Source organism: Jatropha curcas, chromosome 9, assembly GCF_041381405.1.
Source record: "Jatropha curcas cultivar XTBG-Jc1 chromosome 9, XTBG_Jcur_1.0, whole genome shotgun sequence".
In the NCBI taxonomy this organism is placed as follows: domain Eukaryota; kingdom Viridiplantae; phylum Streptophyta; class Magnoliopsida; order Malpighiales; family Euphorbiaceae; genus Jatropha; species Jatropha curcas.
The window spans coordinates 26223736-26239387 of record NC_143159.1 but is presented as its reverse complement, the minus strand read 5'-3'; the positions used below and the strand labels follow the sequence as shown (position 1 = coordinate 26239387).

Genomic DNA, 15652 nt, shown 5'->3' with positions numbered 1-15652 from the left:
TTGCATAAGACCCAGATATGAATTCAATTAAACCTAGGAAAAACATAGTCTTATTTAAGAACCACTAAAATTGGTCGTTGATCCGTCTTTGTTCGGTCCCTGACATTTCCACCATCACTTGACATCTGTTGCAAAATTGATCACTAATTTACATTTGTTGTCTGTTTCAAATCCATGGTTAATAGTATTCACACTTTCAAGCTCAACTACTGTGGTTTGCAAATTAATAACCGATGTCAGTCTATCGTACTATCTCTAAAAAGTGTTTTTTTTAGTGATTATTGAATTATTTCTCCTGAAAAATGAGCTATTTACTGTTAGCTGTGAAATTTTCAGATGGAAATATTCACTTTTAGATGAAAAAACTGATGGAAATATTCACTTTTAGATGAAAAAACTGATGGTAAATCTGAAACAAAAATTAAAGATATTATAATAATTTTTAAAAAGCATAAGGGTGAAGCGAGTTAGACATCATTTAGGAATTTGAGTCCATTTTATCCATAATACAAAAATAAATTGCAGCAAAAAGAAAAAATGTGGAGAGGCTGAGAGCTTGCGGTGAGATATTAGTGGTGAAGGAAAAATAAGAGAAATGTTCATAAAAAATAATTTTTTTAGCAATATATTTTGTGAACGAGGTGCGTTTGCGTTTCAATTAAAACCTAGAATGATATTGTCATCTATGACTATGCCACTTGTAGCTGGCCTATATATATTGGACCTTTTCTTAAAACATAGGATCCACGAACACCTGAGTTTGTCGTAATTTCTAGAACCACCAAGTGGGTTCTTAACTCTGTGTTGCAGCTTTGCCACTCACTCGGCTGGATTTAGCCATTTAGGTAATGGTGATCAGTTTAGTTTTTTCATCAAATTACAATTATTTTTTATTTAATGTTTACTAAATTCTTTTTTTTTTTTAATCAGGAGGTATAATTCATTCAATTCTAAATATAAAGATTTTGGAATACTATACCGTTCGACTTCAGTTTATTTTTTTCTGTCAAATTACAATTATTTTTTATTTAGTATTTACTAAATTCTTTTTTTTTTTTAATCAAGAGGTATAATTCGTTCAATTCTAAATATAAAGATTTTGGAATACCATACCGTTCGACTTCAATTTATTTTTTTCGTCAAATTACAATTATTTTTTATTTAATGTTTACTAAGTTCTTTTTTTTTTTTTTTTGATCAGGAGGTATAATTCGTTCAATTCTAAATATAAAGATTTTGGAATACCATACCGTTCGACTTCAGTTTATTTTTTTTCGTCAAATTACAATTATTTTTTATTTAATGTTTACTAAATTCTTTTTTTTTTTTTTTGATCAGGAGGTATAATTCGTTCAATTCTAAATATCAAGATTTTGTAATATCATACCGTTCGACTTCAGTTTATTTTTTTCGTCAAATTACAATTATTTTTTATTTAATGTTTACTAAATTTTTTTTTTTTTTTTTTGATCAGGAGGTATAATTCGTTCAATTCTAAATATCAAGATTTTGGAATACCATACCGTTCGACTTCAGTTTATTTTTTTCGTCAAATTACAATTATTTTTTATTTAATGTTTACTAAATTCTTTTTTTTTTTTTTAATCAGGAGGTATAATTCGTTCAATTTTAAATATAAAGATTTTGGAATACCATACCGTTCGACTTCAGTTTATTTTTTTCCGTCAAATTACAATTATTTTTTATTTAATATTTACTAAATTCTTTTTTTTTAATCAGGAGGTATAATTCGTTCAATTCTAAATATAAAGATTTTGGAATACCATACCATTCGACTTCAGTTTATTTTTTTCGTCAAATTACAATTATTTTTTTTAATCAGGAGGTATAATTCGTTCAATTCTAAATATAAAGATTTTGGAATACCATACCATTCGACTTCAGTTTATTTTTTTTGTCAAATTACAATTATTTTTTATTTAATATTTATTAAATTCTTTTTTTTTAATCAAGAGTTATAATTCGTTCAATTATAAATATAAAGATTTTGGAATACCACACCACCGGCATCGGGTACTCTACGACAACATATAGTTGATACCTATAAATAAATATTGATCAGTAAGATATGTGTGTTGGATTTAATTTTCTATTGTGGGCTTAATATGTAAAATTAAATATGTACAGCAGTCCAATTGTAAAGTCAATTTTAAATGTGGTCTTGATTGTGAATAATTGACTATTGAGGTATCAACTAATTATAGATATTAAGTGTAGAGACCATTATATAATTCCTATTACGTTAAAGGACCGAAATAGGAATTGTACTAACCCTACAGGTATATAAAGGTCGTGGTCCCCAGAGGAGTTGAATACGATTCAGTTTTACGTTCCTTTCGTATTGCTTCCGCTAAATCGATTCTTCAATTCTCTGGAAGGCTGCAAACCTAATTCTACACATCAAGATCGACAAACAACGATGTCAGGTACGCAACCTTTTTCTTATTCAATCTATTTTGTTGAATCTAGTGATTTGCACGATCTAGGTTATTGTGGAATTATTTGAGATTAAATTCTTAACAAGTGGTATCAGAGCCTTGTGCATAATTGCTAGATTTTAGATTGGTTTTTCGTATTTTTTTATTTATTTATTTGTTTACCCTACTGTTTATAGATTGAGGGTTTTGTTTAATAAAAAAAAAATGTATATATATATTTTTGTTCTCACTGTTCTTCGGATTCCCAAGAACAGGTAAGAGGTTTTGAACTAACGCCATTAACGATTAATTGTTCGTTTGGTATTTTTTTTTTTTTCCTTGCTGGCTGGATCTTGTTAAAAAAAAAAAAAAAAAAAAAAAAAAAAAAAAAACCTCCATTGTTGGCGGCGGAAAGGGGCTGGAACCTGTTATTTTCCGTCCCTTATCGTTTTGTTTTTTAGGTTAGGGATGGAAAATAACAGTTAGGTCCCTGGAAAATTTCATATTAGATCTCTAATTTTATATTTTTTTCGTATTAGTCCCTTAATTTTCTGTAACTTCAGATTAGGTCCTTTAATTTTCTGTAACTTCAGATTAAGTCCCTAAATTTTCTGTAACTTCAGATTAGGTCCCTAAATTTTCTGTAATTTCAGATTAGGCCCTAAATTTTCTGTAATTTCAGATTAGGCCCTAAATTTTCTGTAACTCCAGATTAGGCTTTAATTTTCTGTTTTCTTTCGATTAGACCCTGAACTTTATTTATTCAAATATATTTAGTCCTATTTTATAATTTAGTCTCAAATTTAGTGACTTAAAGACTAGATTATAATTTTTTTTTTGGACTAAATAATTTTAGATTATTAAATATTTAGACAATCAATTCATTTAATTGCAATTGTTTTGTTTTAATTACAATTAAATGATTTAATTTGTCGACTTGAGATTAAATTTTGGAGTGATTAAGTCCCTATTGTGTTTGATATTTGTTAAAATAAATTGATTTGATCAATAAGTCACCAAAGTGACCTCTATTGCTTGAATTGATTTATTTTAGAATATTAGACAGGTGTATTAGAATTCGTTGCGGATAGTTAATCGGCCCAAAGGAAGGTTGCTATCTGGCTGAGTTTTGAATACATGTTGGCAATAAGTATGTGATAATTGTTTGATTATTTTCATGACAATGATATATCGGCCCAAAGGAAGATTTATTATTTGTCAGGACTATGTTATCAATATTTGATTGCTGCGTTGAGATACTAATTACAAGTTAATGTTTTACATCCAAAGATGAGAATATTAATGTTGTGTCTGTATCTTATTTCCATTTTTTTTTTTAATCTCTACTTATGTGAATTGTTTCATTTGTGGATCGTGAGCTTATACTTATCTATTTGTTTATTTTCTCTAATGTCAGCTAACATGTCATTTAATCCTGATTGTGTCCCTAAACTTGAGGGATCAAATTTTGAGTCTTGGAAATCAGATATTATGATCTTTCTGGGCTGTATGGATTTGGATCTTGCATTCAGGATGGACGAACCTGCTCCTCTTACTGATACGAGCACTGATGTTCAAAGGGTTCAGTATGAGAAGTGGGAGCGTTCTAATCGCTTAGGTCTGATGATCATGCAGAAAGGAGTCCCAGAACATGTTCGAGACTCTGTCTCAGCTGAAAAGAACAATGCTCAAAACTATCTTGCCGAGCTAGAGAGGGCTTATGTCAAGAATGACAAAGCCGAAGTGGGAACACTTTTAGGAAAATTAACCTCCATGAAGTTTGCTGGCAATGGTGGTGTTCGGGAGCATATTCTTAGCATGTCTCATATTACAAAGAGACTGAAGGCGCTGGGTATGGCTTTACCAGATGACCTTTTAGTCCATTTGGTTATGAATTCTCTTCCTTCTCAGTATGGACAAATTAGGACTTCCTATAATTGTCAGCCGAATAAATGGACTCTTAACGAGCTCATTTCTCATTGTGTTGATGAGGAGGAAAAGATGAATTCTAACAAAAGAGAGAGTGCTCATTTTGTTTCTTCAGCTGGGAAGGGCAAGAACAAGAAAAGAAAGAGGCCTTCTGCAAAGCCTGTTGAAAAGGCTATTGAGAAACCTGCTGCTGCTACTGCTGTAGATCCAGTACAAAAGAAGCCTTATGTGCCAAAATGCTTCTTTTGTGGAAAGACGGATCACTTGAGAAAGGACTGTCCTAAATTTGCTATTTGGCTTGCAAAGAGGGGGCTGCCTCAACTACAGAAAGCCAACTGACGGTGAAAGATACGTCTATGTAGGAAATGGCGATCTGGTTGAAGTAGAGGCAATTGGACATTTTAGATTATGTTTAAGTACTGGCTATTTTTTGGATCTTATAGATACTTTTGTTATTCCCTCTTTTAGAAGGAATTTGATTTCTGTTTCCTTTTTGGACAAATCTGGTTTTCATTGTTCTTTTGGAGACAGTATATTCACTTTATCTATGAATTCAAAAGTTTTGGGTACTGGTTGCTTGAATGAATGTGATAATCTATATATGTTAGACATTGATACTAGTTATCATGAATCCCTGCATGTTACTACAAGAGGTACCAAAAGAAAGTTGAATATTGATAACTCAGCTGTACTTTGGCATAGACGTTTGGGTCATTTATCCAAATCGAGAATTGAGCGTCTTGTTTCTGATGGTATCTTAGATACACTTGATTACACAGGTTTGGATTCTTGTATTGAGTGTATTAAAGGAAAACAGACTAAACAAAAGAGACTAGGTGCCATTCGGTCATCCAATGTTTTAGAACTGATTCATACAGATATTTGCGGTCCATTCCATATTGCAACTAGAAATGGCCAAAGATATTTTATATCATTCATTGATGATTATTCTCGTTATGGTTACTTATATCTCATTCATGAAAAATCTGAGTCTTTGGACGTGTTTAAATCTTATAAAGCCGAAGTTGAAAATCAACTAGGAAAGAAGATTAAATCTGTTCGATCTGACCGTGGTGGTGAATATTATGGTAAATATGACGGTTCAGGCGAACAACGTCCAGGACCTTTTGCGCTCTTCCTACAGGAATGTGGAATTGTCCCTCAATATACAATGCCTGGTACTCCCAGCATGAATGGTGTATCTGAGAGACGTAATAGGACTCTTATGGATATGGTAAGGAGTATGATTAGTCATTCTACTTTACCAGAGTCTCTGTGGGGTGAAGCGTTAAAGACAGCAGCTTATCTTCTCAATAGGATTCCATCTAAAGCAGTTGCTAAAACACCTTATGAACTTTGGACTGGACGTAAGCCTAGTCTAAAGCATCTTCATGTTTGGGGATGTCCAGCTGAAGCAAGGCCTTACAAGCCGAATGAAACAAAACTGGACTCCAAAACTATCAGCAGCTACTTTGTTGGATATTCTGAGCGGTCTAGGGGTTACAAGTTTTATAATCCTACTTCCAGAACTTTTTTTGAAACGAGAATTGCAACATTTTTTGAGGATGTTGATTTTGGAGGGAGAAATAAAGAAAGAAACATTGTCTTTGAAGAGGAACCAAGTAAGGATGATTCGGTTCTCATTCCTTTTGTTGTTTCTGATAGCGTACAGACTCCAGTTGCTCCTGTCCCTATTCAAGATCCAATTCAAGACAATGCTATTCTTCCTCAAGAACAAATTCAACAACCTCAAGAATTAGAGTCTGTTCAAATGCCTTTGAGGAGATCTACTAGGGAGAGAAGAAGTGCTATTCCAGATGATTATATAGTGTTTCTTCAGGAACATGAGGATACTGTAGACATGATAGATGATGATCCAGTTAGTTTCTATCATGCCATGCAGAGTTCTGACTCTCATAAGTGGATTGAGGCAATGAACGAAGAGTATAAGTCTATGCAAGACAATCAAGTTTGGGATCTTGTTCAATTACCTGAAGGAAAGAAACCCATTGGTTGCAAATGGATATTTAAAACCAAAAGGGATTGTCAAGGTAATGTGGAGAGATATAAAGCACGTCTTGTAGCAAAAGGCTTTACTCAAAAGGAAGGGATTGACTATAAAGAAACCTTCTCTCCAGTTTCTTCGAAGGATTCTTTTAGGACAATCATGGCCTTAGTTGCAAATCTTGATCTTGAGCTTCATCAAATGGATGTTAAGACTGCGTTTCTCAATGGCGACATTGGTGAAACAATATATATGGTGCAACCAGAAAGTTTTATAATTGGAGATCCAAAACATCTGGTATGCAAATTAAAGAAATCCATTTATGGACTCAAGCAAGCTTCTCGTCAATGGTACTTTAAATTCAACCAAGTAATTGTCTCGTTTGGCTTTGAGGCAAATACTGTTGAAAATTGTGTGTACCATAAGTTCAGTGGGAGTAGGTTTATCTTTTTGGTCTTATATGTGGATGACATACTTCTTGCTACTAATTGTAAAGTCTTGCTACATGAAACCAAAGTTTTTCTTTCAAAGCATTTTGAGATGAAAGATTTAGGTGAAGCTTCTTTTGTTTTAGGGATTCAGATACATCGAGACCGTTCTCGAGGTATTCTTGGATTATCACAAAAGAGCTATATTGATAAAGTGCTCAAGAGATTTAGTATGCAGAATTCTAGACCATTGGATACCCCTATTGCAAAAGGTGATAAATTTAGTAATCAACAATGTCCAAAGAGTGAACTTGAAATTCAGGAAATGCAAAAGGTTCCTTATGCGTCAGCTGTAGGAAGTCTTATGTATGTTCAAGTTTGTACTCGTCCAGACATTTCTTTTATAGTTGGCATGTTAGGTAGATATCTCAGCAATCCAGGAATGGATCATTGGAAAGCAGCCAAAAGAGTCATGAGATATCTTCAGAGGACTAAGGGACATATGCTCACATATAGGAGATCAGATCAGCTTGAGATCATTGGGTATACTGATTCTGATTTCGCTGGATGCCAAGATAGTAGAAAATCCACATCTGGCTACGTTTTTCTATTGGCTGGCGGTGCTATTTCTTGGAAGAGTGTGAAACAAACTCTAGTGGCAACCTCCACCATGGAAGCTGAATTTGTAGCATCTTATGAGGCATCCAATCAAGCTATTTGGCTGAGAAACCTTGTCACTGGGCTGCGTGTAGTAGGTGGAATAGAAAGACCACTGAAGTTGTATTGTGACAGCAGGTCAGCCGTTTTATTCTCCAACAACAACAGGAGCTCTTCTCGATCAAAACACATTGAGATTAAGTTCTTGGCTGTGAAGGAGAGGGTACAAAGTGGACAGATATCCTTAGAGCATATTGGAACAAACTCTATGATTGCAGATCCGCTTACAAAGGCAGTGATACCAAAAGTTTTCCATGAGCACACCGCTCATATGGGTATCGTTTTGTTTGAGACTGTCTAGTTTTAGTGGGAGTTTGCTCTTTATGTTTGCATTATGTTTTTGAATGCTCTATTTTGTTTTGGATATGTTTTATTATGAAATTTTGTTGAGTACTCATTTTGGTTGATGGTTACACTCTGTATTATTATTATTGTTTTGCTTGATCTCACTTTTGTTGGTGACCAGTTGGAAACAGACATTATGATCACATTACATGTAGTTTTCATGCTACACTTCTATAATGAATCTATGTCATTTAGGGGTATTGGTAATGTAGTTGATGATGAACTTAGTCATGAGATATATGGCGAATGTTTCTTCAGCTCTTTATCAATATAACTAATGGACGAGATTGTTTTTGGATACCTTATATGACTGCGTTTGTTGAGCTCATTTTGGTGTATGTATTTTATTTAACATATGTTTGCCCAAGTGGGAGATTGTTGGATTTAATTTTCTATTGTGGGCTTAATATGTAAAATTAAATATGTACAGCAGTCCAATTGTAAAGTCAATTTTAAATGTGGTCTTGATTGTGAATAATTGACTATTGAGGTATCAACTAATTATAGATATTAAGTGTAGAGACCATTATATAATTCCTATTACGTTAAAGGACCGAAATAGGAATTGTACTAACCCTACAGGTATATAAAGGTCGTGGTCCCCAGAGGAGTTGAATACGATTCAGTTTTACGTTCCTTTCGTATTGCTTCCGCTAAATCGATTCTTCAATTCTCTGGAAGGCTGCAAACCTAATTCTACACATCAAGATCGACAAACAACGATGTCAGGTACGCAACCTTTTTCTTATTCAATCTATTTTGTTGAATCTAGTGATTTGCACGATCTAGGTTATTGTGGAATTATTTGAGATTAAATTCTTAACAATGTGTACGGTGTACTGACCTGTACCTTTGCTGTTTTACTTTACAGTAACACGAGCTTTTCCCACCAAATGGCTTTTCCACAACTCATTTTCAGCTTCTCATTCATTACTATTCTGATGGGAACGATAACCTCACTGCTAATTTACTCGATAAAATCCCATAAACCACCATCTAAAGATGAAAAATCCATATTGCGACAACAATTACCTCCTGGTCCAAAACCATGGCCTATTATCGGTTGCCTACTTGCAAAGTACAGAAACGAACCTGCTTTTAGATGGATACACAATCTCATGAAACAAATGAACACTGAAATTGCATGTATCCGTCTTGGGAACGTTCATGTAATACCGGTCACTTGCCCTAAAATTAGCTGTGAAATCTTGAAAGCTCAAGATGCTAATTTTGCAACCCGACCCATAAGCATGTCTACCCGTTTTACTTCAAAAGGCTACTTAACAACAATTCTTGCACCTTTTGGAGACCAATGGAAGAAGATGAGGACAGTTTTAGTAACTGAAATGCTTTCAGCAGCGAAACAGCGGCGGTTTTACGGAGCAAGAGTAGAAGAAGCCAATCACCTCGTCCGTTATGTGTATAATCAGTGTAACGAAGGCGGTTTAGTGGATGTGAGAGTTGCTGCCCAACACTATTGTGGAAATGTAACGAGGAAAATGATGTTTAATAAGAGATTTTTTGGAAAGGGAAAGAAGAATGGTGGACCTGGTTTTGAAGAAGAAGAGCATATTGATGCTATTTTTAGAGTTCTTCATTATTTATATGCATTTTGTTTGTCTGATTATTTACCATGCTTGGTGGGTTTTGATTTGGATGGTCACGAGAAGATTATTAAAGAGGCTAATGGGATCATAGGAAAATATCATGATCCTATAATTGAAGACAGAGTTCAACAATGGAAGGATGGAACTAAGAAGGAAGAAGAGGACTTTCTTGATGTTCTAATTACTTTAAAAGATGATAACGGCAATCCTTTGCTATCGACAGATGAGATTAAAGCTCAAATTACGGTAATTGTCGCTCTTCTCTTATTAATTTTCTTTTCTTCTTTTCTATCAACCCCAAAGATTGGTTTAGTTAATTAGAAAGGCATGTGATGATGTTTGCAGGAAATAATGTTAGCAACAGTGGATAACCCATCAAATGCGGTTGAACGGGCAACTGCGGAGATGATAAACCAACCGAAGATACTTGAAAAGGCAGTAGAAGACTTGGATAGAGTTGTCGGAAAGGAGAGACTAGTCCAAGAATCCGATCTTTCACAGCTTAGTTACATCACTGCATGCGCAAGAGAAGCCTTTCGCCTCCATCCCGTCGTGCCATTCAATGTTCCTCATGTCTCCATGACTGATACAACAGTAGCAAACTACTTTATTCCAAAAGGCAGTCATGTTCTACTAAGCAGAGTGGGTCTTGGCCGGAACTCTAAGATTTGGGATGAGCCGCACAAGTTCAAACCAGAACGCCATATCAAGAACGATGGGTCTCAAGTGAAACTTGTTGAGCCATATTTGAATTTCATTTCATTTAGCACAGGAAGACGGGGGTGTCCAGGAGTGACAATGGGGACTTCGATGACTTTGATGCTGTTTGCTAGACTTCTTCATGGATTTACTTGGAACGTGCCTCCTAATCAAACAAGTATCGATCTCAAAGAGTCCGAGAGTAGTTTAACACTCGCTAAGCCATTGGTTGCACTTGTGAAGCCGCGCTTGCCTGCGTACGTATATGACCAAATCATGCATGATCAATAAGAAAGGAGATGTATGGAATTGAGGCTTTAAACTTCTATTTCATAATATCCTATTTCAAATGACATGCGTTGAATGTTGACTTAGTAGCTATGGTGAAGGCCGTTGGAAGATTAGATAATTATTTGTTATTCTGTTGCTATTTTTAAGGAATAATTTAATATGCTTATCATATCAGATATGCATAATAAGTTTGCTTATTTTTCTGAAGTTTTCTGTTTTTAGAGTCTATAAATACTTATGTAATAGTGTTTCAATAAAATTAAGCCTTCACATGTTTATAAATTTTATTGTTAAACATCTTTTTTTAAATTAATCTTAGTTTCTAAGACACATATCTAACATTGTGGTATCAAAGCCAATATCTTGTAGGAACTGTGAAATTGAGTGAACCAAAATCAAACCCAAACACCAACCCGTGAGATGGAGGGAGAGTCTAGTTATGGTTCAATTACTCCTCCAATATTTGATGGAGTTAAATACAAATTCTGGGCTATCAGGATGGAAACTCATTGATAGCACTAATTCATTGGAGACTAAATGGTTGGAATAATATTATTAGCTACTTAGTAAGGAAGACCCTTCTCTTTATTATTCTCTTCGTTCTAAAAATATAATTTATATTTTCTTTTTAACTTGAAATATAGTCCAATTTCCTTTTTTGCATTATAACTGATTCTTAAATTGTCTATTATATTCTTATTAAATTTTATCTTACTTTAAAAAACTCTCATTAATTTTTACTTATTGTTCTAATACAATAATTGCTCATGTGTTATTTAAGATTGGAATAATAAGAAATTTATATGAATAAAATTGTTCTTTAACCATAATAACTGTTATTTCTTAATGTATATGAAAATAGAAAGTGGACTATCTTTTTGGGACGGAGGGAGTATTTATTTTGTTTTTGGTAGAATCCCTCCTCTTTATTTATTTTGGAAATTTTGAAACATGTGGAAATTATGTTAATTAATTCCAAAGTTATCAGTTGCTGCTATTAAAACTCCTATTTGTCAAAATGCTTCAAGGTTAGGTTAGGTATTATCTAAAGATATTAATTATGAAAATAAATGAATCTGTCAAAAAAGTGAAAATATTATTACTATCGATCTATATTTGCCAAACCTCTTCTAATTTGGCTTTCTCTTTGTTTTTATTTTCGTTTGACTTGTATTGGAGATTGTAAAGGCAAAAGCTAAAAATACTAATTTTTTTTTAATCTATATCAATATAAAAGTTGAAACAATGAGAAAGTTTAAGGATTTTTCTTTTGTTCAGCATTTTTTTCTGGAAATTTTTGAAAGTTTTTTTTTTATTATTTTTCTATCGTGACTTGACAGTTTAAGTATTTTGATTAATATTTTATTATAAACTATATATATTAAATTATTTAAATTGGACTTTATCTATATCTAATTAATCTATATATGTTAATTAAGTGTCATTTAATTGATCTTTTCGTATCTTGTTGAAGATGTGAGTAGCTATTTGATGACTAATTTAGCACGGGAAGACGCAGGGGTGACAATGGGGACTTCAATGACTTTGATGCTATTTACAAGACTTCTTCAAGGGTTTACTTGGACCGTTCCTCCTAATCGGATTGCAAACTTTATGCATGATAATTTACATTTTGACTTGAGCCTTATTTCAACTTATAGATAGGATTATAAATATTATATTGGCACATACATACACACATGATTATGTACGAAAGCTACTTCTAATGGCAATTTGGTCAAAATATTTATCACCACACAATTATATTTTTTCAGTTAAATAAAATTAAACATCTATACATGTGCATTTTTGTCTGGGTTGAATGAGTACAAAATATTTCATAACTTATATGCAATTAGTACACATAAATGTGTTGTTTTTAAGTGATAGGAATATAAATAAGGAAGATATAAAAGGATTGTGTGGGAAAACTTTCTCACAAATATGATTCAACAAAGGCATAAAATTTAGTATTAATAGGATACATATTAATATATAAATATTCAGTAAATTGATTGAATAGATTTATAAAATTATGGTTGAGTGTTTGCTAGAGAAGTAATAAAAATAATTGATTAAAAAAAATAATAAAAAGAATGTATAGGCACATTTGAAAGTTTTGGGCTATGGGGCCGGGGAAAGACAATATGCCTAAACTAAAGGTAACTTTGTCAATTTACTGTTATCAAAAGAGTAAAAGCATCTCGTAGCTTAGATAATATCAATTTAGGCTTAATTACCAAAAAAAGCTTCAACTTTTTTGGCCAACACTTTGAATTTTGTCAATCTAAAAGTACTGTCAATTTTGGCATCTATTTAGAGTCCATTTTTGTGTGGTCAAGTGATGCAACTCTAGAAGCGAAGAAACCTATTTGCCGGATTTTAGGATTGTTAACGGTGTGAGTTGCTTGTCGAGAATCCATCAAGAGTCCGTTAATTGTAAAACTGTACCAAACTCTTTCAAGCTTGCAGTGAGATGGGAAGGAGATTATCTTAATAACTCAATCTTTCAATTTAGAAATTCTAAAAGCAAAGATAAAAAGCCAAAAAATGGCCACATGGATGTAAGTTGGTGTTGTGGACCACATAAGCAACGAATTGAAGTACTCTGGACATATGTTATAATTGACAAAGAAAAATAAATCCGAGATAGTAATTGATGACATTAAAAATATTGATTAAATTTATCAAAAATGCCAAAATTGACTTTTTTTTTTTTTTTTTTTGTGATTTCGCTATCAATTTATATTCAAATCTAACAATGATTAAATTTGAACTCAAAACCTTATAATCCACGAATAATTTTAAAGACAAATTTAGTATCATTAAACTGAAATTTATTTATATACTATTTTCTTTTTATATTCCGGTTAACCTTTGTTGATTTGTAATGGTATGCGACATAATATAATCAAAACTCATTTCAATAATGCCCTAGAAATTGAAACTATAATGAATAGATTCTCTCTTTGACCAAGAAAGAGGCAAGTGAAGTGGATATTGGTGGTGGCTTTGTATCCGCTATAGATATAATTTGTGCTTGGTTGACATACTTCTTTCTATTATTAATTCGTCCCCACCCTCAAAGAAATTCAAATTTTTTTACTATATTTTGCTTAGTCATATTCATACTTCATATGTATATTAGTGCATACTTCTTGGAAACTAAGCATAAACTTAATTAATAAAGCATTACAATTAAGGTTGTTGAAACAGTTTAAAAGTTGTGTCCAAATAAAAAGTGGAATATGGATATAAAGACTTTTTTATAAGTAGCTCGCAACAATTAAAATGTGTAGCCATATTAGAACACATGGCTAGTATACATACTCTTTTTCGTGCTCATATATATAAATTGAGCACATTTTTACGAAAACAGCTCATAAATGTAACAGTTACTTATGCTTTGGAAACGTAAAATCATTAATTGCCCAACTCACCTTTTGTTTGCCACTATGCTCATTAATTGAGCTGAAATAACGACAATAACAAATGTTACTCCTGCAACCATTAACCAATTACTAGATACGGTCACAAAAACTTATGATATTTTCCTTCCGCTTGAAATGAATAAGGTTTTTCTAACTTGAAGACTTGTATATATGTGGAGGTCCTAAAGTGTCAAGGTGGCAATCAAACACACGTCCAAAAACATCTTAATTAGGAATGACAGGTTGCCTAATATGATTGAGGTAGACACTAACATTGTAAAGGACGCAACATTAGCACTAATACATCCTCTTGCAAATATGTTTACCCATTGATGATTAGTATCCATGTTTTAGATTATATGTTCACAATTTCATTGTTAGTGCCCCAGTTTATTCAAGTGGTTGTCATTAATACATGTTCACAGTTAGTTTCACGTTTGTGATTCAGTATTAATATATGTTTAGAGTTCTTTCTCCAAATTTGCGCTTAATTACTTTTATTTGCTCACAGTTTTACGAGTAGTGTACCAATTAATGAATGAGAAGTTTTTAACATGTGGATATCTTTGTTCAAAATGTACCCTAAAATAATGTTGTCCCATGAAAATCCTAGCCCACTTAAATCAGTCCGCATCTTAAGAAGTTGTGCACGTTTTAATAATGTGATAGTTTTTGCATTCCAACAAGTTGTCTTTGATACTTTAAATGCATTAACTGAGTATATAATTTCTTCTTTGCCACTATCTAGAAATTCTCCCACTGAGATTTGAAATGAAAGCTAAAACGAGGGTAATTTAGACTATTCACTTTGACTAGCTTCCTAGAGGTGGTATTTAAATACATTTTAGACTTTCCCTTTTGATATTCTTCTCAAAATTTCTATTCAGAGTAAAATTCTTTATATAAAACAGACATAAATTTCTCGACAAAAACTAATACAGCCAATAAATATAGATATGTAAAATCTCATTATTGAAAATCCTAAATTTCATCAAGGACATTATCGAAAATTCCATTATTTCCCACATTTCAATATTTATATATAATATAGATACATAAAATATTAATTTAATATATAATTAATATAACTTTTATAAAAATAATTTTTATATTTTTAACTATCCAATAAGTACTATATATCTATTACTGGGATCCTTCAATGGAGGTCGGATCGGATTCGATCCATAAATGGGAGGGTGGAAGCCAGGCTGTGGGGAGTGTACGGACTGGTAAAGAAAATGTTATCACCGAAGAACACGCTTCACAAGGTCTAATAATTATGTAATGCATAGCCATAGCTGTGATGATCAGAACTTGCTGCTGCACCGTACGCCTGCACTCCGTAAATGGGACACGACACAACTGGTAAAGATGCGCCACGTGTTACCCACTTATTGGTTTGACTTAAACAGCTGGTCTACACTACCTTCTCATTCAGTCGCTCCTGATGTTTTCTGACGAGTTTACAGTTTACCCTGGATTTTCTCCGCCCCTTTGCGCCTTTTCCGTCTCGATTATTGTACAATTTTAGATTTTTACATTAACGTATAATGACAAAGAGTACTAGCGTGGGGGTTCAAAAGATTCTATATCTATCACTCGTTGTATAGTTAAAAATGTAAAAATTATTCTTATAAACGTTACACTAATTATATATTAAATTAATATTTTATCTATTTATATTATATATAAATGTCGAAACGTAGGAAATAATGAGATTTTTGATAACGCTTTTGATGAAATTTAGGATTTCCGGTGATAA

The 15652-nt window shown here is 32.7% G+C and overlaps 1 protein-coding gene across 2 annotated transcripts; it reads left to right on the top strand.

Annotated features, from left to right (window-relative positions):
• Positions 1 to 742: 742 nt before the first annotated feature.
• LOC105638772 (phenylalanine N-monooxygenase CYP79D16) lies at positions 743 to 10741 on the top strand. Of its 2 annotated transcripts, none has more exons than XM_089725623.1 (3): positions 743 to 845; positions 8734 to 9715; positions 9815 to 10741. In XM_089725623.1, exons 2-3 carry the CDS (start codon positions 8756 to 8758, stop codon positions 10457 to 10459), a joined length of 1605 nt encoding a protein of 534 aa, XP_089581749.1. In that variant the 5' UTR covers positions 743 to 845; positions 8734 to 8755; the 3' UTR covers positions 10460 to 10741. The 2 variants fall into 2 exon arrangements, with proteins under 2 accessions (XP_089581749.1, XP_089581750.1); XM_089725624.1 differs by lacking the exon at positions 743 to 845 and adding an exon at positions 8470 to 8591.
• Positions 10742 to 15652: the final 4911 nt, after the last annotated feature.